The sequence below is a fragment of the Paramormyrops kingsleyae genome, chromosome 17 (assembly GCF_048594095.1).
Source record: "Paramormyrops kingsleyae isolate MSU_618 chromosome 17, PKINGS_0.4, whole genome shotgun sequence".
Classification (NCBI taxonomy): domain Eukaryota; kingdom Metazoa; phylum Chordata; class Actinopteri; order Osteoglossiformes; family Mormyridae; genus Paramormyrops; species Paramormyrops kingsleyae.
The window spans coordinates 5,669,076-5,697,066 of record NC_132813.1 but is presented as its reverse complement, the minus strand read 5'-3'; the positions used below and the strand labels follow the sequence as shown (position 1 = coordinate 5,697,066).

Here is a 27,991-nt window from a genome sequence, read left to right as displayed (position 1 = left end):
CTTAGGGGCTGGTGGGGCACAAGCACGCGCAGCCCTCCATCTGCAAACCCTGCGCGAGGGACACGCATCGACACGCATCCACTGAGGAGACGGCACAGAGCGAGAGCCGGGCCGCACTTCCCCAAACACTGGGCCGCCACACATGCTACTCCTCGTGCTGCTTTGTCTTTAATTTGCAAATCTTGTAATCTAAGCCCGAAGCCGAGCGAACTGACTTCTAAACCGGTGCGGCTGCGGCGGCCAAAACTCGGAATCTGTTTTCCATTTCTGTGTCAGGACGGCGTCCTTTTTGGTGGTTGGCTAAAGCTGTCATTTCAAAATGATTATACACTAAAAACCGTGTGAGGACCTTAGTAAGTTTATGAACTAGTTATGGAAAAAGAGAGTTTAATGTGTTCTGAGGGTTTTTCCTTCCCTTTTTTCATATATTATAGATTTTTTTTAAATATAACGTTATTTAGAAAGCGCTTTCGGGACCGTACCGCGCCATTCAGCCAGAGGTCAGGGTTACGGTTTATAACGCGGACGTGTTTTCGGCATTAACGCAAACGTCTGTGGGTCCGCGAGCCAAAGCCGCTAAGCTTCTTTTTCCATGTGAGGACGGACATGGCGAGTTTTCCGCGGCGGGGCGCTGGGAACATCGGAAAGGTGGTCCCCGCCGAAACGGGGGGAGGAGCGGAGGCAGGAGGAAGAGGCCGCGGATGTCGATGCCACATTTCCTTCTAGGGTGCGTCCCTGAGCACACCCCTATCTTGTGTGTGTGGGGAGGGCGTACTGAGGCTGGCGAGAGCTCTTGGGGCTCCAGCCCGGCCGACCGCTACCCGGGCCCGGGGCCCGTGCGCCGCTTTGATGGCGCTCGTTACGTGACGCAAATTACAGGCTTTCAAAGGCGCTCTCCGCCTGAACCTCGTGACACCAGGGAGGCCGTGCAGAATGAACTCTCCTGCTGCGCCGCGGAGGGGAAGGAAAACCCATAAAAAGTGACGGGGAAATAAAAGATTCCATTGGGACTCGGGGTTCGGGCCGATCCGGGGCTGACCGGAAAATGTGCCTGCGCCGAATCGCACAGATGACGCGCTGCCACGGGTGACAAGCTCCGAGGGGGAGGCGTGCGGTGCGGCTGCGTGGCTCTGGAGGAACTCCTCCCGGGACTTTGGCAGTAGTTCCTTCATGTATTCATTGGCAGGTTTCCTGAGAATCCTAAAAACCAGTTTTGCCTGTGTGTGTGTGTGTGTGTGTGTGTGTGTGTGTGTGTGTGTGTGTGTGTGTGTGTGGGGGGGGGGGCACTCTTTGGGGCAGGCTTCAAAAAGAAGCATGAGGCCAGTAACCCTCGCATCTCATCTTCCGCTCGGATGAGCCGGACGGAAACCATGCCGTCGGCCAAACCTTACGGAACTGCAGCCCTCACGGCGCCACGATCGGCAAACTGGGGAGAGAATGAGACCCCCCCACCCCCCCCCCACAAATCCCCGTTACCCCGTGAGCGGGCAGAGGAAGTGCCGGCCCTGGCGCCCACTCACCCAGAGGAGCCGGCGCTCTTGCACACGCCGAGAAGGGGCCTCTTCTCCGCGAAACTGTCAGCCTTCAGAGGACCTGCGAGAACACAGGCAGGATGGGGGGGGGGGATTAAAACACTGTCCGGAAACAAAGGGGACATTCATGACGGATGTGCATGCGAAGCCTCTGGTCTGTCCAGCAGAGCCAGCCACCCACTTCATCTTAACAAGCCGCTCCTGCGGCAGGAAGCGCGTTGATTGCATTACAACAGCCTCTCTGTAATCAAATTATGGCCTCAAAATTTCCAAGAAAATCTGCAAAAAATAAAATAATAATAAAAGGGACCTTCTCTCCTGTCAGCTCATCCCCCTGACCGCAGAATAATGCTGGGTTCACATACGTACTTATGGGGATCAACTGAAACTGAAACAGCAGTGTGTGAGTGAACACGCGGAACGGGCGCGTCAGCCCCAGGACACGTCGGGCTCCGGACCGGCACTCGTGCGTTCCGCATGTGGGGGGGGGTTGGTTCTCGCATGGCCCAGCTAAATTTATAGTGCTTGAGGAGTTCACAGAATTTGGAATTTGCCATCATATCTGTTTTATATGAAGAATGAGGATTTCGTTAGCAGCAGGATTGGAAAGCGAACCCTAGAGGCGAGCGTGAAGACTTCCAAACCACTGTCCAAACTGTCATTTTGGCCCCGCTGAGAGATGACGACCGTCAGCCTGGCAACCGCGGGGCCCTCGAGGCACGTTGTCGGGCGTGCGTGTCACCCGCAAACCCCCAGTGCTGCCAAAGGGCGACCGTCCAAACCTCACGCTCCCGCCGTCCAGAGCAGTCGGCGGCCATGGCGTCTAACTGGGGGCCCGGGGCCTCGGGCCCGAAGATGGCAGCTGACTTTAATTTAGAAATGACACAATTAGGAAAACAAATCCACTTTGCTGCTTCCCGGCCATGCGGAAAAGATCTCGACTTTGATTATGGCTGCTCAACGCCTCAAGAAACGCAAGCCTCCATCCATCCCACACGCGTGTGCATGCGTGTTTGTGAACAGGTAATATGGCGTGTCCTCCAACATAGCTCGTCGTTTGGATGTGTCGGCCGTTCAAAAAGCTTACATGAGAATCGCGAATGAGGGCTTAGAAGCGACGGATGTCTGTAGGACATTACTGACCAAACCAAAACTGACGCCAGTCAGGATTAATTTATATTAAGTCGTCAAATAAAAAAATTGCCAATGTCTCCATCCATTAAAGAAAACTGAACAAATTACTTGTGTAGAATAAAATTACACGCTAAATATAATCGCTATCATTCTTTTGCGCTTTTCCTCCATGGCAAAACTCGTGAAGTTTCTCCACAAGCCACCCGAGCAGCGGGTTGTAGATTTACCTTTAAGAGGCAGATTTGTACAAACACGGTGGGGGGGGAGGAACCACCACAGTGATTTAAAAATGGTTCAGTGCCTTCTGGGAAAGAAAAAAAAAAAAACTGTGAATTTCCTCCTTTATTCTGGGAGAGACCTTTACTTATTAAAATCGACACCTATTTCCACTCCTTTCCAAGTTCACCCACCCAGACTCCCACATGGAACAATCCCCCTTCACAACTCACTACAGTGCAACACTGTTTGCGCCTGACAGATTGCAATCGTTTTCCCCCGCTGGTACAATTCGTTTTATTTTGCAGAGAATCATTCTCCTCATGTGCTGGATATCTGCTGCTTCTTATTAACGCCCTGTGCTTTTATCCCATTCCAGGCGCTTTTCAATGCTGTCATTGTGCATTGTTGAAGTCTGCCCAAAGACCGGAACATGGAGGGAACGAACCAAAAAAAAATAAAAACTTGCGATATGCCATTCATCACATTCTGTAATTCAGTGTGTTTTTCGCATTTCGACGCTGTTCCACCTGCGCTGTGGGCTGCGTGGAACTGTGGGTGCCGTCGACGCCGGCCACGCCGCGCGCCTCCGCCGACTTGCAAACCGTACGCCTGAGAGGATGCGTGTGCTTGTTTTCTCCGCATATTAAAAGCAGCTGTGGGGTGCGTAACCCGTCCAGCGACGGGAATCGTTTGGCTTCGGAAAGCCCAGAGTCTCAGACACCTGGGGGGATTCCGTCCCGGCAGGGAAGAAGCCTCAATCCCCCCCCGCCCCCCACCCCAAAACTTATTCTTTTAATAAACGTAATTACCGCAAGTCATTCACTAGCCAATAGGCAAGTTGTGATGAAAGGAGGACAATCTCCGTGTTTTACTGAACTCTGGCACAGAAGAGGGCCTCACTTCTGAATCCGCCAGTTGGCGTGATGCCAACACTAATCATAAAGGAGTGACTTTAATATTAGGATGGGGAAACAGCGGGGGCCTGGCTGGGCCTTCGCTCTATTAAGAAACACGCGGCAGCCTTTAATTTCACGATGATATATTGGGGGGAGGAGGCAGAGGGGGGGGCAAAACAAATTGAAGCTGCGTTGCGATTCGATGTGACTTCAAAAGCCGTGCACTGGAAAGCGGAGGAAAGCGGTGCTCTTTAGGCGAAGAGGGAGATTCCTTCCGAAGGAGGACGTATGCTGATAAACACCAAGCAGCCGAGCTCCACCTGACCCGAGACCAGCGCCGCTGTCTGGGGACTCGCAGCTAATGCAGGCGGGCCCAGGCAGCGCTGATTCGGACCGCGCGCGACTCCTCCCCCAGTCTGAAAACAACAGACTGTGTGAGACGCCACGGAATCACGGTGCCGCACAAAAGCTCTCGAAGCCCCTGCATTTCTCGCGGTCACCTATGCGCCACAGCCCACACGGACGCAAAGGGCAAGCGGACCGGGGCGAAAAATCTCACTTTTGTGTCCAGCAGAGGGGGCGGCGGCAAAGGTCACGAACTCAAACCTCCCCCGGCCTATGAGCTGCGTGATGGACTCCGGCCAGGCCGGGGAAGGGGCAGGCGGGAGAGCCGGGCACCCACAGGGGTACTCACCAATGTGTGGTGCTGGTAGGATCCGGGCCGTCCGCACCGGGCCGTGCCTCACAGAGAACAGCTCCTGGGCTTCTCCAGTCAGCTGAAACGCAAACACACAGAAAGTGATGCACAGGCCAGCATCACTGTTCTTATGGAAACTTTCCTCGAACCCTCACCCCTGACTTAATTAATGCTAATTAACCCCATTGCACTGAAATGCAAAAACAAACCAACAAAAAAAAATAAATCTGCAACACTTGTAAAAGTCGTATAAAATGCAGTACACATAAAAGGCCTTTGATTTGTGGGGCGATATTGTCTTTTGCTGGAATATTCAGTTGTTAAAAGGAAATTCGTCCAGATTTTTCCTAAAACAAACTAGTAAAACTTGCATGCAGGCACACAAGCCATGATTTGTATTATGGCCGCGTACAGCACAGCGAATCAAGGCCATCCTCACGTCCAGCCTGACCCTCATCCTCACATCCAGCCTGACCCTCATCCTCACATCCAGCCTGACCCTCATCCTCACATCCAGCCCGACCCTCATGGTGGATCTTCGGGCTTATGATGGCCAGCATGCGGTGCTCGTACCCGCAGCACTGCACCGGAGGGCAGAGATCACAAGGAGCCTGCAGGCAGGCCCCAAGTCCCCTGGGGACCGGCCATCACCATCTCCCCAGGTGGCCCCCCCTTACTGCCCCCCCCCCCCCAGAAACGCTTACGAAGCGGACACCGTGGAGCCAGGGAGCTCATCTGCCGCAGAGGGGCAATTCGACAGCTCGCTCCTCAAATCTGCCAGGCCCCCCATTTTGGCTAAGTGCTTTTAAATAAAGTGTAAAACGGGGCGGTGAGGCAGACTGGGAGAAGGGGACGGTCCAGGGAGACAAAGGGACCCTTTCTGTGTTTGTTTGTCAGAGGATCAACAAAAGCTGCTGGGGTGACGGCAGAGGCTGAAGACAGACATGGCGTTAGCGGCACGGGACAAACACAGGCAAGCACGGGGGCGCTGCGACCGGGACACCGCTGCTAATGATCACCTGCAAGCCCGAGGACCACAGGAAGGAGCATCGGTACTGGGGGGGTGGGGGAACGGATTCCCGTGGGATGGAAGAATTACTTAAAAGACTGAGAGCAGCCATTTTAAATATCCGGTCACCTTCTCCATTTTGAGTAGTTTGCATGCATTTTTGAACAGTGTTGGTGGTGAGGGGGGGGCACGACGGGCTACGGCCCACTCTGGTTGCACGCGGGGGGCCGTGTTATTACAGACCCCACCCACGTCACCCCCCCCCCAAGAAACATTAAGCCGCTTCCTCTCGGAAGCCGCAGTGAAGACCGGTTTCGACCGCAGAAAGCCAAGGCTCAATCACACGCAATCAACTCCCTATTTTCCGAGGTCCTCCAGGTCTTGCCAACCACTGACTGACTAAAAAAGATGGCCCCACCACAGAGAAAAAAAAATACCTCTGTTCTTGGACATCAAAAACTTCACGCGCTGGACATCCTGTAAACAGACCAATCTCCAGGCGCCTGAAATAGTTAAACATGCCCTCCCCCCTGGCAGAGCCCTACTTCTGATAATAAGCTTCATGCTTTGTGGGTTGCCAGTTTAGCAAACCCTTAATAAGTTAGTCCTGTAATCAATACAGACATACTTCCAATTACCGTTATTCCTGGGGGCACCAAACTCCGTAACGCAATGAAACAATTACCAGGGGCCGATGATAAACTTCTTGCCGTCGGACTGAGAAGCCGTCCAAGGAAGTCAGAGGACAATATATAGGAGAACAAAGAAAGATTTGTTCACACTGTAAGGAAAATAATCAACTCCAACTGTGTGGATCAGGGTTCACGTGAAGGGAGGGTGCCAAAAGAGAGGGGAAGGACTGCAAAGCAAACCACAGAACAAAAGCTACCAGAGAGCAAAGTCGATGCATCCAAAATATTACAATGCAGACGATTACTCTCTCTGTCAAAAGCTCAGCGGAGCAAACCAGTCCCAGCTTTTCCTGGCGGGACTCATCATCGTCATGGGTCAGCTTTCCTCGTGCAGTGCGTGAAGAGCGTCTATATTTCTCCATTTTTTTTTTTTGTTGGCTTTTCAGTAAATCACCTCTTCAGATGTTGTGGGGGGGGGGGGTGAGGGTGAAACTGCACGCATGCAATGCCCCCCCAGCATGCTCCCGGAGGCGTCTGACCACTTCGAGCGGTCCTCCTTCACGCCGTATCTTCATCCCTCTCCCCCGCTTCAGACTCACCATCTCTATGTTAAATTAGGGCGGGCACGCATTATCAAGCAGAGCCAAGTAATGCACTCGTCTCGGGCGCGTGAAGCGCAGCCGCCAGCGGCTTGGCCTCATGCAAGCACTGCAGCCGCTTCAAAGTGGCACATCAGAATAATGCATTTAATAAAAGCGGTCGCTGCACACTTTTTTATATATATGTACATTTTTCAAGTGAGAGATTACTGATCTATTCAAACACATACACATCTGAAGCTCATACACATCTGAAAGAAATATAGACAATTAAATGGACCAGCAGAATAATGGAATTTGCAGGATTGTGGGGTTTATATTAATGCGACTGTCATTATGCATTACTGCTAAGTTCATCCTCATTGTAGTAAAGTCTGTGTGACATCCACTTGACATTTTCACCATTACATTACGATTTAACACAGCAATATATGAAATTGTTCTTTTTTTTTGTTGTTTTTTTAAGTCTATGCCAGTTGTATTTATTCCCAGAATTCCAGGCCAGACGTTCTGCACCTCTCCTGCGTCAACCTGCGATCGCATGGTCTCGCCTCAGCCGCAGTGAATGTTAAGGGAGTGAATGGTCAGGTAGGTTGGTACCACACTTCCTATGGCGATCCATAGTATCTGCTTTTATTCCTATCACCCCCTCCTTCGACAAGATACCACAGGCTGTAACACTCCCTCCGGAGGCCTTATCGCAAACGGCGTGGGGCTAATGGATCCTCTGCGCAGGGCAACGCTGCTGGCCGTCTTGCACATCAGCGCCATAATCAGATCCCTGCAAGTGGGTCTACAGACACGCGGTCAGGACACCGGAAATCCCCCCCGTCGTGGCAGCCAGCCGGAGAACCTGAAGCGGCGTCAGGCCTGGATATTTAACCTGAATGTTAGATGGATGGAGACAGCGCCCCCTAGCGGGCACACAAAGCCCCATTAGGTGTATTTCCTTTTTCCCCCAGTCTCCCTCACCTGTACCACATCACTCAGCCGGACGAGGAGGGAGAAAACACGAGACAGAAATAACTGGGGGGGGGGGGCACACCGTGCCTCTCCTGGCGGATGGGGGTCCAGCTGCCCGCAGCCGGGGCTTTTAGCAACAACGCCGCTGCTCCTGACGCCTCGTTTCAAAGCATGTCAGGCCCACGGACACCTCCCCCGCTCAACACCCCCCCAAGCACCCAGGGTAGGGGGGTAACACCTCGCCGGGCGAAGATCACCATCGAGGAGACATCGACGCACATGTATTTGGGGGTGGGTGGCGGTTGATAAGCAGCCCGGGGTTAAGGTGTGTGTGTGTGTGGGGGGGGGGGTGCTGTTTCCAACTCAATTTAACGCCATTATGGAGGGTGTCAGCTTAGCGGTTGTCATGAGCACTTCACGGTCACTCAAGGCCCGGGACCAATCTCACTTTCATCGCCTTCCAAAGGCCGAGCAGGAATCAGGCTCAAACAGAAAGGCAGGAGTGTCAGAGCAGAAGAATTATACAATATATATCTCACTTAAAACTCAAAGAGAGGAAGAGCCAGGTAACACATTTATCCCTTGACACTGCTCGTCCATTTATATACCATTTTTTTTTTTTTGCTGACCTGCAGTGATGTCCTCAAAGAGTCCGGGGGGGAGCAGTCTGTCTCATCTTAAGGGACTCCGGTTGTTTACAGAGGGACGATTAAAGACTTGTTTTGTTTGCTCTCGGGGAGCGGATGTGAAGTGTTTGTTTCACAGACAGCAGATATGAAAAAGTTTAAAAGGGGGGGGGGGTCTTCAAAAACATTTAATTCATACAAAAATGGTTTGCAAATCCTCAAACTCATTTTCCTTTTTTTTTAAAAAAAAAAAGTAAAACTCAAAAAAGGGAAAATCCCAGTTCCCCGTTTTTCTCCTTAAATTACCAAGAACACATAAAAGTGCAAGCAAAAAATAACCACGGTTATTCCACAGAGGGCCACAGAATTTTAAATATTAAGAATAAGATTCAAAACAACATGTATGACCTACATAAAAACCTATGAGAAGCAGGAATGCACAAACACTAACAGGGAAGGTGGCACCAGAGGGAGTTTGGCCAGACTTCCATCGCTGGGAATGGACAGCGAGTAGGGAAATGGCTGCCCTTTCTACCGGTATCTCATTGGCTAACCAACAATCCAGCATCAAACATGGTTGTCGCTGGGTCACCGTGACACACTTCGGCCAGTGCGACAGCCTCCTATCCTTCCCTAATTGCCACCCACCCCCGGCCAAACGATAGAGAGCTGTGTGTGGCATAGCCTCAAGCTGGGCGGGCAGCGTCGTGACCTTCAGATTAACTTCGGAGGTCAAACGCCAAACCCAAGAGTTCCTCCGCACTGCTGAGCAATAAGAGACTTTTTCGGACAGGCCAGTAAATGATTAACTCTTGCGCAAACGGTCAGCTTTTCATGTCACCAAACTTCAAAGCTAGATATAAAGGCAAAAACGTAGCAGGTCCAGCGTGTGGCCCGAAAGCCCCACTAAAGTTATAGATCTTTCTCTCAACACGCCAACCACTCTTGGGGAAAACCCGCCAATACGGGAAAAGGATTCTTCCATTTTCACTTCACTGAAAGGAAACATGGATTGAAGACTAAAATAGTGATATATCCGTCACCTCCATGAGCCTTTACGTATTATCTAATTCACCACATGCCATTTTTCATATGTTCCCTGTAATTGTGGTTCCTCCCCATGAAAGTGTACCGTCAGGGCCCACACCCAGCTAATCACCCACACGACACCAGATCATGTACTTAAGAATGAGGCACAAACCGTAAATAGATCATGACTGCAAACCTTCATCTGAATTAGATGTCTGTAAAGAAGCTGTTCGATTCCTCAAAGTGTGCCTCCAAAACCTAGGAACCACATGTCCAAACCTTTGCCTCTACTGACATCTAGTGTTCATTTTCTGGTATAGCAGCTGCCACGGCCATCAGACAATGTTACATTGAAGCCATTTCTTATACCTCACTTCTCTGCCCTCTGCCTGTCCATCCAGGGTATCCCCTACTTTGTGCAATGCGCTTCCTGGACTGGGATCCAGCCTCATCATGACCCTGCATTAGATAAGCAGTCATGGAAAATCGATAGATAAATGGATATATAGGCGGAAATCCCTTGCCAATGGCCAGAGTACAGCATTCTTTGACCTTCTACACAACACATCACTATCAAGCAAAATCACTATTACGAAAGATTAAACAAGTTCAGTTACAAATTAAATTAAATGTAAACTTGCAGTCTTCATAACCCACATTCACAATCATTTATAGCCACAAGCAGTGATGCCAATTAAATGCCTTCAAAACAATCTTAAACAGTGATGGATCCTCCTTCCGACAAACTCTGCGCATGGAAACAGACAGGAATGCAAGGTGAATATGCAGGAACAGCACTGCGATTCCCCGTGGTAGCTCTGCAGCCCTGCTCGTCTGCAGCCCTGCTCATCTGCAAGTTCGGCTACCTGCCCACTTAATGGAGCCTGTCGTTTCAGCACCGCGTCATTAAACAAAAAAGCACAGACCTGGAACCCCGCTGCATCTTAACCCAGAACCTGAAACGGACCGGGAACCTCAGCAACCGCTAAGTACCGACCAATCAACTGAGCAAAGTGGTGGAACGTCAGGTCCGAGGCATACTTATCCACATTAAGGCATGAACAGCTACACGCTGAGAGACCAGCGCTTCCGGTAGCCTTTGGAATCAAACCCCCCCCCCCCCCCCCAAGCACTTACAGAACAATTAAGTCCACCTGCGGATGGTTAGGAATCAGCCCACGTGAGACACAGCATGGAAAACACCAAGGCTCCTTCTGAGATCAAGGCTGCTCCATGGGCCAGTCTGCCCCAGCACAGCGAAAACGACTAAGGGACTCTCCACAATGCACAACACCCCCCCCCCCCCCCCACCAGGACCTGGATCTCATGGTGATGACTGCGATATGAGAAGTGGGGGGGGGGATCTATACTCACAGACACACTCCAGATCTGCAGCCCATCCGTGTAGCCAATCATCAGGCAGAGTGGCGGGTCGCTCCCGCTGCCGTGCTTCTCCAGGAACTCCGGGGAGCGGGCCACATCTGTCCGGGGAGAACCAGAGGAGGAGCACTGACTTACACTGCTCTGACCCAAGGCACCGTGAGCTCACAGCCAGCTGTTCTTTAGCGAATCAATTTTGGCAAAATTTAAATAAATTGGTACCATTTAATACCGCTAATACTGAACTGACGGCATACTGAACACGTGGCCAGCAACTGCGGTATGACTTGTTTTGTAACAGGTATGCCTCATGTTACTCTTAAACAATGAGGCATTTATAAATTCATATGAAAATGGTAAAACTTTCCTCCCAGCTGGCTGTCGTTTGCTGCAATTGAATTAGGTCTTTTATGGCGACCATCCCAAGACACTTAATGACGATTTAGGAAAATCATTACGGGTACATTTAATATTAATTAAAACAGATACGACATTGCAGGCAGACAAAACAACACGTAATGTAAGACAACTTTTAAGTTGGAAAATGAAAAGAAGGCAGATGATGAGAAAGGAAGGGAAACACAATCTCCAAAGTCAGGCATGGGGGGGGGGTCCTCTGGGAGCCAAAGGCCTAGTGGCTGGCAAACCACCCCCCAGCCATGCTAACCGTACACAGGTCTGTTACCCACAGACCATTTACATTTCAGACTTCACTGCATTCAAAAAAAAGGTAAGACAAGCCAGCGGTCCCGTGTCAACGCAAAGGGGGTTTGACGGGTGTGATTGAGCAGAAGCGCAGGCAGCTCTGACGGGCTGCCATACGGTGGCGACCGTGGCAAGCGGCCCGCCCTCTGCCTGCCTTCACAGCTGGATCACGGCCCGCCCTCTGCCTGCCTTCACAGCTGGATCACGGCCCGCCCTCTGCCTGCCTTCACAGCTGGATCACGGCCCGCCCTCTGCCTGCCTTCACAGCTGGATCACGGCTCGCCCTCTGCCTGCCTTCACAGCTGGATCACGGCTCGCCCTCTGCCTGCCTTCACAGCTGGATCACGGCCCGCCCTCTGCCTGCCTTCACAGCTGGATCACGGCTCGCCCTCTGCCTGCCTTCACAGCTGGATCACGGCTCGCTTTCAGCCTTTCCCTGACTGGCAATCACTTCCCACTCGCTCATGTTAATGATTCTGAAGAGCACTAGTGTGGACTGGGGCGTTGATGTACTGAGCACGTTTGAGCACATGCTTTAACAAGAAGACTTGGGCCCCCATTAGAAATAGTAAGATTTGCTTTTACTAATATATCTGATGACTTACTCCTACACCTAACAAAAGCACTGCATCTTTATACATTTACATGCAAGCCCCCTTTTCCCAGTTCCAGCACACTCAACACACATTTGTAATGGTGAATCTTCAAAATGCCAGACCAATCCTTTTTAGAGCAATTATGTCAGCATCAGCACTGAAGCGAGTTAGAACCATGCGCCTGTGATGGGAAGGATGCCAGTTCAAATCCCAGATTTCACCACTGGGCCTAACCCCCTCCCCCCTTGGTAAGTAGCCTGAATGACATTATACCAAATCAGTAAGGCCATTTTCCTGGATTTAGCAGAAATATGGAGCATGCAAGGTCCCTGATGAGAAACAGGCAAAGGCAACCAAGAACTAAGCCAACCTTCCAAAGAATCAGTTATCTAAGGTCACAGAATTGCTTGAACTAACAAATTCAGGACAAAGAATACGGGTTCTTCTCACAGGGACTGCTATATATGAAAAATAAAAATGTAAGGTACCCAATAGAGAAGGACCCTTTTGGATTTCCTTATGAAGATTCAACCAGTTTACCCCCATCTTTTATCTTCTGTTTCTTTGACAGTGAGAACTCACAGAAGAATTGCCTCCACATGGATTTTTGTGGATGGAACATTCTGGGGAGGGAGAGCCGAGGTACGGCAAACTTATACCATAGAGAAGTGTTTCCCAATGCAGTCCACAGGGACCCACAGTCGGTCCATGTTTTTGCTCCCTCTGAGCTCCCTGCCAGACAATCCACATTTTTGTTCCCTTAGGAGCTGAGAGGGAGCAAAAACATGGACTGTCTATGGGTCCCCCCAGGACCGGATTGGGAAACCCTGCCATAGAGGCATATGTAACTGCAATTGTTACATATGCAATTAAATTTTACTAAAGCATGTCTTGCAGCAAATGGCAGTTTGTAACAACGCTAAGGCACAACACAACATTTGTCGCTCGGCCCTTACCGTTAATATCGGCTTTCTCAAATCTGACCCAAACGATTTTCTCTTTTTCATCTGTCGGGGGGGCACCGGTGTAAGCCTTAAATTGCAAAACAAACAGAAAAGGAGCAAAGGCAGAAGTGAGCTGACAGACATTCCATGGTGATGCATGTTCCTCAGTGGCATGCGAGAAGAAAGTATTCCTACCTGTGGAACAACATCCTGCAGAAAAGTAACCACGCTCTCCATGTAGGACTGCTCCCTGCAAAAACGAGGTGCCTCCTGTAAACTAGGGATTTATTTGTATGTTCATAATCTAACGAAACCCCACTAAAAGATTTGAAGGTATGTAGATGCCACGTAGATGGCTCTCAGTACAGAACTGTAGGGTATTGGCAGCCATGGAAATCTACACCACACAACAACCCTTGTTCACTTACTTACAGGGTTGTTACGGGCATTATTTGGTGCAAATTCCTGGCCAATAAACAAATGCAACAATACACAAAAGTATTGGATTTCCCCACAACCGTGAAAACTGAATGAAGCATGAAAATACGTTATGTGATCACTGTGCTGGATCCTCTTTAGATTTCCATTAGGTAGAGACGGCCAGTTTGTTTCATATTTTGCCACGAAAAAGGAAGAAAAGCCAACTTACAAAGAATCGGGTTAACAGATGTAGCTCAAGGCTTTACACTTCTTGCATTTCACACACATTCGTTATGGAACTGCAAAGATTTAAATCATGAGTTTGATATGCAGTCAATTCAGACTTTAGAACAAAATAATTATATCCTTCACATTAGAGGCATTCCACAACAACTGTTCTGAGAAAAAAAAATTGCATTTTTGGCCACATTCACAAAATTCTAGTGTTCTAGCCATAGAGCTGCAGTGTTCCAAAAACCTGTGTGAAATGCAAGCACCATACAGCCCCATGGCAGTGCAGATGTGATGGGGCATTCCTGAGAAATGAAGCAGCTTCTCCGTGGTATTATTTTGCATGAAGGTTTCGCAAACATGGTGAAGTATAATTACAAAAACCTTTTAGCTATTAGCAGGGTAAATCCGTATTGGCCATACACAGAAAGAGCTCAGACTTACAGCTTCTTATTTTCATGTTCTTAATCTACATAATTGCAAAATTAAATATACATGCATGGTAAAAAAAAAGCTAATGTTTACATGCCCAGTCAAGATGAACCCTCTGTGTTCTAATTACCACTTTTTCATTATACAACAAGTCTTTTTCTGAAATGTTACATTATTCAGGTGAATGAACCATCTAGTGACTCTACATTTCCAGCTTACAGATACGTGTTGGAAATCATTGCCATTCCAGCCCAGCCTTCCTCTGGAGTCATTTATCATACACCAGGCACTTTTTTTTCACGAGGGTCAATTACCATTTACCAACAGCTGCTTTGACGACACTGTCTAAAAAAGCTTCAGTAAACAGGCTGAGTGATCTATGGAAAAAAACAGGGGGCAGTAGGCGAAAGTGCCATCCCTAGCATGGGTGACATGAGGGGCTTTGCCCTTACGTGACAGCTTGGGCTCGCACTACAACCCCTCCGGCACAACGGCTGGGTCGCCGTGGGGAGTCGGACGCCATCGTGTCAGCGTATCTCAAACCTGGAACCTGCCAAACCAGAGAAAGAACAGTGAGTGTGACTGTCGTGTGAGCGTCATGATGGCTGAAGGTAGGATTTTCAGTGCAGACCTGACAACAGACCACGTGCCCAGTCAATCACACACAGACTTTCCCTGCTCCTAATGTCAGCCTTGACTGTTTCCCCCATTAAAATGACCCCTGCCTGTAAATAACTTACGTCAACTTGCAGTTTTAACTACCACACAAAAGTCGATATGTATTTTTATATTTCCTTACATTTTGCTTTAATTGCTGTGTACCTGGGCTTGTTTTGCAAACCGCTTTAAGGATAATAAAATGAGGCTATCGGTTAACAACCACATATTATAAAAATGTAAGCGTGCCAGTCGTCACTGGGATAAAGGTTGACGACGACGTCCACTATGAAATCTCTTGACCAGCAGCAGCAGGTCCTTGACCAGCAACAGCTAGCAACTGGGATTTCACAGAAAAAAACACATATTTGTAAGTCAACTGTTTCATAATGTGTATACGTCTAACACTACTAAGAGCCATAACTGTACTCATACCAAAGTGTGAGGGGTAACGGAACAGCGAGTTAGCTAGCAAAACAGGTACTGTACAGCACACAACTCTGACTGACAACTTAGCTAGCTATCTGGCTGACTAGCTTAGCAAACACAGCGCAACAGCAACATATAACGGAAAGGACATGTCACTTCTTCCCTGCACCACATGTTTGACGCACAATGAGAGTAAAACAATTGATACTGCTTATTAAAATATTGCGATACGCACCGTAGGCGTTGTGGTAAGCTAGACTTGCTCACTGAGGATCTTTACCGAACATCGCAAAACAGTAATAAAGAGAAAAAAATGTATGGCGGAACTGAAAAATGAACCTATTACAGTGCACCTTGTATTCCAAATGACCAATCGTAACCCAGTGAAGGCGGGCTCTTTGAGTCATGCAACCAATCAGCGGAAACAGAAAATGACTTACGGTTGTGTATAATGTCTATTTTCACCGAGGTCTTCCAATGCCATTCTTTCCGAGGAAGAATAGCTTTCTTAAAATTGTTGCCTCAGCAGTGCGGTGGTTTATTTTCTGTAGAAATCAAATACATTTGCCTTTTTCCGAAGGTAATGATCCTTTCACGTCGCACGGACTTGTTTGTTTACATTGAGCTCTCGCGACATCCCGTGCGTGGTTGCGGCAGTTTTAACCCTTTCGGCTTCACAAGGATGCTGTTTATAATAACGTTCCGTTTAATCACGTTGGGTGTACAGTACAATACCTAATATAAGGATTTGTTGGGACGTTTTTAATAACTAGAATAAATGTCCGTTAATAGAATAGGACGTATTACATAATGGCGTTTATATTTATCATCTTGTATAACACTGTATTTGAAATTTTGAAGAATGTGAGAAAGTATATCCACATTTATCATATATATACTGTATTAACTTTGTAGGTTTACATTTGCAGCTTTCAATGCTAATTTAGATGCACTGTCAACATCTCTCAAGAATGTCCTTGCACAACAGCAAAAACAGCTCAATTTTTGGGAGAAGAGGGCAAAAACACTGCAGCCAAACAAATAAGACCAAAAAACATTTTGTTTATTCAATATACTGATATCCCACACATTCAAAATGAGTGATAAAATTTCACAATGAGACTGTACACGTGCACTGACGTTTAACATGCACAGTTAACGCTGTGCAAACCAGACTGGGGTGTCACAGATCACTGGACATCTGACAGGAAATTAATTCCCAAGTGGACCTACAACTCAGACTTAACTGACAATAAAGTCTATTAAAAACAAAAAAAAGCATACATGCTGAATCCCTGAAGTATGAATCCCACAATGCTTCTTAACATGTCCCACATTTATCACCAGAAGTCAAAAGTGAAAAAACATGAAAAAATTATGCCGAAAATTGCACTTTGGCCTATAACTGGAAACTCTTTCTGACGCAGTGTTGACAAGAGTAACGAGACCAGGGAACAACTGTGTAATCCAAAAGCAACAAATGGTCCGAAGATGGTTACACACACCACACAGCGTGGGACTGTGTGCAGGATTAAATTTCCATCATTCCCCCGCCTCCCAAAAAAAGACAGAAATATCCAGTCAGGGTTTATACCTGTGTACAGTGCCGTTTGACAGTGGGGAGTCATAGCTAAGCCAAGCAGCCATGCCGGTGTAAAGTGAACAGGGTCTCCCTCCTTCACTGAATACAGCAGGAGTGTTATGTGTCGTAACCTTAAAGTACAAGTTTCATTTTGTTCTCTCATCTTAGATGTCGTCTTCAGCACCAGTTTCTATCCACCTAGAGGAAAGTTTTAAATAAGACTGCTTCTTCAAATTGAGAAGGTTAGCTAAGAACTTCGATGGTCTTCTTTTTCTCCCCCTCCACGGACAAAAGTCACATGAGAGCATCGGAATCCTCTCCCGTCGCCTCCCGGTCTCTGACGAGTGCTTGGACGATAAAAAGCTGCTCCCCCGGAAAGGAAGCTCAGGAAGACTTGCGATTTAGGCCCCGATGTGGAGGATCTGAGGGGTCCGGCTGTCCTGCTGTAAGACCTCCAGCCCCCCCCCCCACCCCCACCATTCCAAGCATCTCCACCTGGGGCCTCCTTGGCTTATTACATCTAAGCTGGCCCACATTGAATGGGTCCTTCTGGGTGGAGGCTATTGTGATGGGGTCAAGTGTCCATCCAGCTTCCTTCTCGTAACCATTGACTCAGAAGTCTGAACGTTGCTAGGAAACCTTCTTGCAACAGTTCTGAGACCACAACTTTACGACAAATGTCAAAACAAAACAGAGGTGGTTCCCAAACAGCTAATGTCAGGAATCATGCCCTCAACATCAACACTTCATGAACCTTAAACATTATTTTATATATAATATTATATTTCTCACCATTAAACTATAGCAGCACCTTCAATGTTGGATAAAAGTTCCTCACTTAATGGAAAAAGGAACAATTTAAAAAATTAAAAAAAAATATACATAGACATGCACATCAAAACAACAATGCATAAATTATCCCAAATTAGGGTGTAATTGAGAACATAGTGAATAACATCATCAGGACACTGTGTGACACTATGCTACCCTAAATCTGACTGTGTTGTATCCTTTCAAACTTGAAAATAAGACAATGTATAAAAATATATTGCTTTACTTAACACAGACCTCCGTTACCTTGGAATAAATCCATTATAATCTTGACAATATATACAAGTGAGTGAATGGACCACGTGCGGTGCTTTGGGAAGTGGGAAAAAAATAATAAAAATCAACGACAAAAAGATACACCAGCCATACTAAATTTCCACCTTTACAGGTAACGAGCAACAGGAACAAAGCTGGACTTTTTGTATGAAAAGAAAAAGAAAAAAAAATGGACGCATGAATCTGGATGAATCCGTTCATGTATAGATGATGTAAAAATTGTACACGTGAGCCCGCCTGATGTACGGCAAGGAGGTGTTGATGGAAAGGTCCTGGGGCTCAGCGATCAGTAGTGACAGAGGTGGGTTGTGGGGAGCAGTTGAGTGGACAGCATTTCACCAGGGGGCGTGTCCAAGAGCCAGGGGGCGGGATCAGCACACACACACAGCAGCCTTGCGGTGCTGCTGCAGCAGAGCTGGCACATTGGGCGACTGCTTCTGCCCCTTGCCGCGCCTCACCGACGGCCGCTGCGGGTCCCTACGGCGCGGCGTGGCCGGCGACGGCGGGCAGTGCGGAGAGCGGCCCAGGCTGCGGCGGGGTCTCTTCCCGCCAGGGCTGGCCGCCTCCTCTGCGGTCCGCTTCCACCCGGGAGAGGCGCGTCCGACGGTGGCGATGCTCGGCACCGTCTCCGCCAGGCGCACCGACAGGGGGTCAGCGAGGGCCGCCAGATTCGAACTGGAGAAGCCGTTACGGCGTTCCAGGGCCGGGAGCAGCTCGCACACGGGCGACGGGGCGTCCACGTCCAGCATCTGCGGAGAAAGGGCAACCCCACGCCGGTCAGAGATCCCACAGCCGCCATAGTAACATGACAACCTCTCATCCACTCTCCATAATCGCATCTCTGGCCGGGTTACGGTTTCTGTGACCCCAATTTTTGTAGCGGCAGCCCCAACACCGGAAGTCCGTCCCCAAATTCCGTAACCGCTGCTCTGCCTAATCTCAGCAGGGCCCCCCTCCCAGCAGAGGAAACAGGGAGATGATCAAGTGCAAAGGCAGTCAAAACAACCCCCCTATGAACACCACCCATGATCTGTACTCACTCACATCACCCCCCCCCATCCTCCAAGCAGCAAACAGCAGCTGGCATTCCTGGAGGAGGGGGCTGCCACACAAATGGGTCCAGGATCATCTTAAATGCGAACAGCAATCCTCATTGGTTTTGGAGAAGGTGTGCGTGTGTGTTTAATGAGTGTGCACCTTTAATGTCCTCCCCTTTAATGCGTGTGTGTTTAATGGGTGTGCACCTTTAATGTCCTCCCCTTTAATGCATCTGCACAAGAATAATTTTTATAAGCGCTGTAAATTATTATGACACAGATGTCCACCATCAGGGACACTGTTGTTTAAACACAATGTGTTTACTGTCAACACGCACGGCACCAGTTCCCAGCCCCCAACTCGCCGTGCTTATATTTAATGTTCTATATCTCTCCTTTCACACAGCAAAGCCAGAGCAGGAAGCTCCTAGAGTTTATCTGACCTTTATGTGATATTCAAGGTCAAACTAACCCTGATTGTGAATATCTGCTGTAAAGCTTTCGATCCGAGGGGCCACGCGCGGACATGCGCTGGCACGCTCTGAAGATGCAGCCGCAGTGCCCAACCCACCACGAAGTGCCCGTGACACTTGCCTTGATGAGGGGGGTGTTGGATCGCGATCCAGACATGGGGGCGCAGTGAGGGCCATCTGCCAGGTTGAGAAGGACCTCCTCGTGGTGCAACGGCCCCTGAGGTCCCCCGGGCTCCTGCAGGGAGATGACAATGGCGCTGGTGTTGTCGGCGCGGAGCATGCGCTGCCGCCATCGCAGGAGGGCGTGGCTCACTAGCTGCTGAGCACTTGACACCCCACACTGTGCCTGAGGGCAAAGGGCAGCCAGGAGACGCACTGTATTAATCATTGTTATGATGACCTCTAAACTCCACCCCCCAAAACAACAACAACAACTGGTATACAGATTATTCAATACTCCCGGGGGTTGCTCCACAAACCAGTATTTCTTGCTTAGCCAGATAACTTGTCGGATTTAAGGGAGTCTGAGCTAAATGTAAGAGAAGGAAGATCAAGTCCATCTAACACAGACTACCTTAAATCCAACAAGTTATCAGGCTAAGCAAGAAATCCTGCTTCGTGGAGCAACCCCCAGGTTACTGAAAGGTACAACACCTTGCCCCTTCCGGAAATGAAAAAAAAATGAACCAAAATGAACCAAAGCTTAAATTGCCATTTGCACAAGTATGAGTCCAGGTTCATCATAATTCTCGCTCTCCTTTGAGACACACGCACAAATACAACCCTGAGAGGGAAGCTTGGGGTGAAAGCACATGGTCAGGCCATGTCCCCTTATCCAGCATGTGGGTTAAGGGCCCAACAGACATATGACCATTCTGCTGAGGATGGGATTCGAACCAGTGACCTTCTGATGACAGGCAGGGTGACCCTACCCGCTGAGCCACGCACCATCCTGGAGTAGGAAGCGGCATCATGCCGTCAGGCCCCCCTCGCACCCCAGCACTCACCATGGCCTCATCATTGTCCTGACACATGGACACGGCGTCCTGGGGCGGCACCATGTTCCATAGCCCATCGCTCCCCAGGATGATGTATCGGTGCCGCAGGGGGTCCAGCGTCAGCACGCTGGTGTCAGGCTCCGGTGACACTACAAACTCCCCACTGTAGAAGTCGTAGCTCCACAGGTCACCTGCAAAGGCAACAGGACCGATGTCGGCTGCACACTCTGCTTTAGATCGCCCGTTGACCTCACGTCTCAATAAGTCAACTTCAACAGACAAGGCCAGTGGTAGAAAAATAGGAGAAAAAAAACTGTAACCATTTAATATAAGGAAAACTATTTCAGATTTCAAAACAAATTAGTATTCAGATACTAAAAATCAACTGTGACTAGATTGTAGGTTCTATCAGCGACCAGACTTAAAAAAAAACATCATAAACACTACACTTCTGTGTTTTTGCACTGCCTGTTTTGTATTTCACTCATACAATTTATTCTCTATGCGCTGCTGTGAATTTGTCATTGGGATCAATAAAGAATATATGACTGTACATTACCATACACTTTCAATTCCTATTAAGTCCAGAAGGGGGTGTGTAAGAAATGTAGTAACTTGTACTGCCCACAAGATGGACCTCTTTCAAATACCAGTTTATACATCCAAGCAAAGCTGTGTTTAATAAAAGTTTACCTAATAACAACAAGGAAGAACGTTTCTCTTCATTTTTGCGCCTTACCCAGAGCTCTGGCCACAGCAAGGAAAGGGATCTGATCGATGACCGTGCTCCTCCGGACTGGACCGTTGTGACTCAACCTGGGTCTTTTCCACACCACACGATTCACCCCAGACTTCTTTATCACGCTACAGGAAAACCAGAGTCAGCAGGAGGCAGAGCAGAGCATGGCCAACCTCATCAAGCAACTTCCCATTTTAACCTTGTGGCTGACAACAAAATACTGGTTCCCATCAACAACGGGTAAAACTCTGAGACACAATGGTGGGGTAAGTTAACCACCAACATATCAACACTAACAATCCGTGGATCTGTTCAAGCGACATTTTGACTCTCGAGTCTTGCTAGTTTTCTAGTATTCTCAGTTTAGTGTGATGGGTGGGTGGATACATCCGTCTTTTAGTACAAATGGGAGGGTGTTGCACTCCTTGGCCTATTTTGACAACATCGGAGGTCACCCTCTGCACCCCCAGTGTACGATCCTGTTATTCACCAGTGGGACACACACACCCCCTGATTCACAGGTACACACACTGAGATGCCCATGACCGTTTCGGGAATGTGACCACGGACCTTACAACTGAGACTCATATTCGTCACAGAAGATGGGAGCAGATGCAGAAAGGAACCCCCCCCCCCCCCCTCAGAGTGGGTGTGGTCATCGTGCGCTGCTGATCACCAATGGGCTCGGCCCGATTTTCACAAACACATTGAGTCACTGTGAAAGTAAGTGAGTAGCCAACGGCACAGAGGTCACGCCCGTCGCGGCTCTCGAAAGACTCAAATGCAGAACAGCCAGCGTATACATCTCGTCAGGAGGGAGATGGTAATTGCAAAGAGAAATCTATGTCATTGCTTAACAAAACTACTGCCTTCCAGCACTGACTGGAAAACAAATCATCAGCCTCAATTATAAAAGACGTAAAGATGTGAATGTCATATTTGAATATAGATTTGAGTAACTGTAGTACAACTGTATTTTCACTACATTTTTATTAAATTTAATTTCTCATATCGCTATATCTTTCAGTGTTGTCACATAGGGCTGTACATTTAAAGAGGCAGTCCACCCCAAAACTGAAAAAGATGTTTCAGAGAGGCTTTAGTGCTGTCTATCTATCTAGGTTGTTCTGCTGGGAGTTGCCTAGTTTTATAGGCTGTAGAAATGTCAGTCATTTCTCGAATATAATGGGACTGAACGGAATTCTTTCTGTGGTGACTAAAGTGTCAAAAAAATTCATTTGAAAATTTCAACAGCAACGTCTTACTGAATTCCACACACTGATTGCATCAGTGCCGACCGGCTTGCACACATATCTTCTGCGCAGTGATACGATTGATGTGTGGAGTTCGACAGAAGAAAACAGTTCCTGCATTAAACCGCTTGTTACAAAGTTACAAAGTCTGTGGATTATCTTGAGTAATCTAGTCATGATTTCTGGTAAGAGACTTTACTGTTGGATTTTTCAAATGTATATGTTGATACTTCAATCACAACAGAAAGAATGCCATTCAGTCCCATTATGTTTAACCGACGATATTCTACTACCGATATCTCCAAAACTAGCCAACTCCCAGGTGAACAACATATCTTTATGGTTTTGGGTGAACTGCCCCTTTAACGTCAATTATCTGATCTATTTACAATAGAAGGGTTACAAATAATGTATGATCCTTGGGATTTGAACTGACAACCTTCCCATTGTCACTGCAATGCTCTACTTGTCAAGCTACAGGAGATAACCTATATTTATGCAACTTAGGAAAAGGTATAAGAGAAGCACATCTTCTGGGAATTCAGCCCCCTCCCCAGTTAGAAGCCCAGGTCGTACCTGCCTCCCAGACCCTCAATTCGCTCCCTCTCCTTGGGCAGCTCCGGCTTGTGGTCCTGCGTCACCTCCACGGCACGGACAAATTGGTCGGAGGGGTGATCGCGCAGCCCCAGCACCACGCCCGAGTCGCCCACGTGGGCCACGTACATGCGGTCGCCCCGGATGACCACCACGCTGGCCGTGGTGCCCGAGGTGCTGGGCAGCCCTGTGAGGGTCTTTGGCCATTCCGCTACAGGGGGACAGAGGGAAGCCTTCAGCTGGAGTCTCTGTCACATCATCACAAGCTTTTATTAACAAGAGTATTAACATGCGACTGAACGTCAGCAAATACAGCATTATGTATGACCAAGTGGTTTGTTATCCACATTAGCTAGATCGTTTTTAAATGATTACACTGGAGATTGAAAGATGTGTTTCACCACAAAGACTAAAGATACAAAAAAAAAAAGAAAAAAAACCAGGAACTTTCAAGTTATGATGTAAACTGCTACCCAGTATAAGGATGGTGATTAAACATAACATCCGATGCACTGTTAACATCTGTTAGAATCTGTTCCTTGAGGTCTGATTTAACATTTACTATTACAAAATATCACTCATCCCCAGTGAAAGCAAAAAAAAAAATCAACAACAAAAAAACTCAGCCAAGTCTTGTTAGTTGAAAGTTCTGAATATAAGAGGATGTCTGGTTCTATTAGGTCAGGCCACTAATGTACGAGGGGTCTTCAAAAAGTTCACAGAAAATGTGTATTACAAAAAAAATACATGAATTAATTTCAATTTCTATGCACTACAATATAGTCTGACTAATGTGTTTTGTCTGAACAAGAGCCGACTTGAGGCATTAGGACAGAGAAGATGGCTGTGTGAAGAGAACCTCCACCAGAGTGACATGAATTCTGCGAGAACAATCGAGCTTAGGTAGAAGAATGGTGAAATAAGTGATGCTTTAGGAGAGATTTATGGGAGAATGCCAAGGAAATTGGCAGTTTACCAATGAATAACTCGTTTTGAGAATGGATGCAATGATGTTGAAGATGATGCTCACAGTGGCAAACCATCCACTTCAGTTTGTGAGGAAAAGCATCGTGGTGTCCGTGATCTAACTGAGAAGGACCAACGATTAACAGCAGAAGCAACAGCCAACACCCTAAACATATAAGCTGGTTCAACTTAGACAATTCTCACAGAAAAATTGCAGTTGAGCAAACTTTCCACTTCATGGGTCCCAGAACTGTTGCTCTCAGATCAGCTGCAGACAAGAGCAGATCTTTCGATGAAATTTTTAAATACATGGGATCAAGTTCCTGAAGCATGTCTTTGAAGACTTGTCACAGGAGATGAAACATGGCTTTACCAGTATGATCCTGAAGACAAGACAAGACAAAGCAATGCATACGATGCGGTCCAGTCAAAGCAAAAGTGCTCTGGCCAAGAGCAATGGTGACGGCATCTGTTTTTTGGGATCCCCTGGGCATGTTGCTTGTTGATTTCTGGAGGGCCAAAGAACTCTAGCGTCTGCTTATTATGAGAGTGTTTTGAGAAAGCCGGCCAAAGATTTAGCACAAAAACACCTGGGAAAACTTCACCAGAGACTCCTCCTCCACCACAGCAAAACTCCTGCTCATTCCTCTCAAAAGAGAGAAGTTGTACGAGTTTCGATGGGAAATCATTAGGCATCCATCTTACAGTCCTGATACGGCTCCTTCAGACTACTTTTTGTTTGCTAATCTTAAAAGAAAAAAATCAGTCAGTTTTTTCCCCCCCAGTTGATGATATAAAAAAAAAAAAAGACTACATTGACATGGTTAAAGTCCCAGGACCCTCAGTTATTTAGGGATGGACTAAATGGTATCATCTCTTACAAAAGTGTCCTGACCTTGATGGAGCTTATGATGAAAAACAAAGTTTATATCTCTCACTGTTCTTCTGCAATGCCATTTTTCCATGAACTTTTTGAAGCCCCTTCGTACTTAATGCTACACAAATGGCAAATTCAAGAATTCAGACACATAGTAGACTTCAGTTTCACATCCTCTATACTTGGATAAAAATAAAAACTTAAATTTCATAGCGAACCCTGTTAATGAAAGGGTGAGCCGGCGGCAGGCAACTGCAACCTTTGACAGGACAGTTGATCAGAGCTGTAGGGTGACCTTTGGAGGCTCGTTTGCTACGCAAGAACCCAGTCAAGGCAAGTCTGGGCATGAACAGGGAGGGACCGTGGGAGATGGTCTGCAGTAATCAGCTGAAACGACTGCGATCACCGATACCCTATGATTACAGTCAGCATTCAGCATCTGGGAATCAACAGATGCTTGATAGGCGGTCGCCAAACAACCGCCTGTACCGATACCGAAGGGCGGCTTTACGCAGCCCGGGAAGCGGCGCACGTCGACGGGTTTACGAAGGCGCGTCGCGCCAGACAAAACGCGGCCGCAAAACCGGTTAAATGTACTGCAGGTGAGCGCCTACATCCAAACCCACAGAAGACCGAACCAAACCATGCCACCACTGATCATACATTTAGCTTTAGAAAGTGGGCTGACTCCTGGAGGGTTGTACTATTTAATAAATGAGTGTCCAACGAAGGTTATACATGTATTAAACGCCACTACACGAACAAAAATGAAGGTGGCGACATCCATAGCCAACTTAGGCACCCATTTCTGGATAGCAACCCAGAACAGACCCGATCGTCGACGTCACATTCTAGAAAGTACTATATCACTAGCTGTTCGGCGCTGTGACTCAACAGCTGATTGGTGGGAATCCTATACGCATTTGTAACGAGACGTCCCATTGGCCCGGCAAGATGTTCGTCAATTTGAAACCAACAGGAACGTCTCTGCGCTAGGTTGGGATGCATGACTACATTTAATCAGTTTTAGTGAGTGTAGCTAGCTATACATTTTTGAGAAGTAACGCAGAGCTAGGCAAATGATCGCGTGTACCTTGAGCGGGCAACTACGTCACGAAGAATGTCAGCTCATAGCAAGGCAGCTATATGATCGGCTATGGCATAATGCATGGGAAAGGCTTTTCCCGCTTAACAATAACGAAATTCAACGATTGTTGACTTTAGGGCGTTAAGATTTCCAAATACTGCAGTCCCTGTATCCGGTGTTGCTTAAGGGGGGGATCACGGGAATTTTTCCGCCCCAGAGTATCATTCATCTGGCGCCCAAGTTTAAAAAGGCAAGTTACAGCACAAAACTTAGCACTTGGGTAAAAGTCTTTTCGCACACACGGTAGGAGAGCATGGGACACGATCCCCAGTTTTGTGTATCGTCTTTCAAACACTTAGACAAATAAACCAAAGCGCTATATGGTTGCTAAAACAACAATTACTTTGGGAAAAATCTAGCACATTAAAATGTGACTAGTACAACTGAATCAATCAGTGTGTACTCACTAACTGCAAATGTCCTTTGATGAGCTGTGCATCTAACCCGAACATGTCAGAGATAAAGTAAACTATAACGTGTTTTATTATCTTTTAGTTTCTAATTAAATACTCACGTAGCTTCTTCCACATGGCATGGTGGCAAGCGATGAAACCCTTGCGGATCGCCGCGCACACTTCCTCGTCATCCTTCGACCAAAATCCCCGCTGTTTCTTTATAAAATCCCAGAGATGATCCCGTGCAAACTGAGCTGCCTCCCGTCCCCCGTGGCCGTCAAACACAGCGAAAAAAGCCACCGACCGGCGGGGGCGAGCATCGCCAGCCGGCGCCCCGTTCCGTTCCGTTGCTGCTGGAACTGAACAACTTTCAGTATCATCCTGCTTGCTTTGCGTCCATGCATCAATGGTGGGTGCAGATCCGGTCAGAGGTTCGTTAAACGTGCCGATCGAAGAGCTCGGCTCTCTTACGTTTACCGGCGTGCACTCGACAGATGCACAAGTGTTCAGCTTCGCCTCGCCATGCTCGGCCGAATCAAGCTCATCTTCACCCGGCTCCGGCTCCACTATAACCTCGGTTACATCCTCCATATATTTCCTTCCTCCCTGGTCGGAAAAGACACTCACGCGCACCGAGAATACGTTTTCCATGATTAACGGGATTTCTGCCAATAATTAATGAGACGCAGCAGACGCACAAGATATGTTTGTACTTTATTTTGCTAAGTTTTTAGCGGCTCACAAGCCAATCTCCCCCTCTTGGTCTTTTGTTTATTTTCGACGCTTTGTAGGCATGCTCAGGAACGCACTGACGTCAGAGCGCAAGCAACTGAGCGCGGCCTCGCGCTTTCGCGCCACCTAGCGATGCATGCTGGTACCGATAACGGTTAATTGTGAAGTAAACGTACACATCCAAAATTGTAAGCATTTGCTAAAAAAAATCTTTACTAAATGCTTTACCATGCAACCGCAAATTGAGAAAAGCTTCGTGTGAATGTCAGAATTTTAATATTCTTTTCTCATTATTTGCAGCGTATAAGGCATGACACTGTGTAATTACCGTGCATGTGCATTGATGATTCTTCAAAATAATAATGTACACAATTAGATAAGATTAAAAGGCAATTCTGTTAAACATTTTCAACCCAGACATCACTAGAATACGGATTAGTGACCTAGCCTCACACTGTCATTTTGATAAAAAATAATCCTTCAAAAATCATTACCTGTGCAAATATCTGTTTGAACTGATACAGCTGATACCATGGTGTTTTGTGACAATATTCAATAAATTAATTTAAATAAATTAAATTATTATATAAACTATATCAGGAATCATTAAAATAATCTGTCAAAGTCACCCATCAAGCTCAGTGGGCGGGCTCTAAACACAACCTAACATCTAATTGGTTAATTGCAAACTAAGTCACAACAGATCGATCTCGCCTAGTCAATTGAATTCTCATTTTTAACCGCGTTTTGTCTGTTCTGTCCTGGGGCTGGTTTACATCCTTACTTTCCAAAATTTTAAATAAACTCTTCTAACTTTAGGATAACATCTAGGCTGATTTAACTTTCACTGGCCAAGACAAAGCGTTAGTTATAGGCTATTGCGTATTTAATCCGTATGGTTGCTCTGTTTTTGTTTTTACACAATCAGGGAAATGTACGGAGTCTCGCTCATGACATAACA

The 27,991-nt window shown here is 47.5% G+C and overlaps 2 protein-coding genes across 2 annotated transcripts in view; both read right to left on the bottom strand.

Moving 5' to 3' along the window:
- Positions 1-15,453, bottom strand: part of bcas3 (BCAS3 microtubule associated cell migration factor) — a 166,903-nt gene extending 151,450 nt beyond the window's left edge. Inside the window, 7 exon segments of the mRNA XM_072701345.1 lie at positions 1,521-1,593; positions 4,476-4,557; positions 10,711-10,817; positions 12,974-13,049; positions 13,157-13,211; positions 14,497-14,594; positions 15,366-15,453. Coding sequence (XP_072557446.1) covers positions 1,521-1,593; positions 4,476-4,557; positions 10,711-10,817; positions 12,974-13,049; positions 13,157-13,211; positions 14,497-14,567 — 464 coding nt within the window. The 5' untranslated portion in view covers positions 14,568-14,594; positions 15,366-15,453.
- Positions 15,454-16,176: 723 nt separating this feature from the next.
- LOC111849984 (protein phosphatase 1D) lies at positions 16,177-27,091 on the bottom strand. Its single transcript, XM_023823361.2, has 6 exons — positions 26,418-27,091; positions 22,896-23,124; positions 21,067-21,191; positions 20,337-20,518; positions 19,451-19,675; positions 16,177-18,568 (listed from the first exon to the last, which is right to left on the bottom strand). The coding sequence occupies exons 1-6, from the start codon at positions 26,947-26,949 to the stop codon at positions 18,191-18,193; spliced, it is 1,671 nt and encodes a 556-aa protein (XP_023679129.1). The 5' UTR covers positions 26,950-27,091; the 3' UTR covers positions 16,177-18,190.
- Positions 27,092-27,991: the final 900 nt, after the last annotated feature.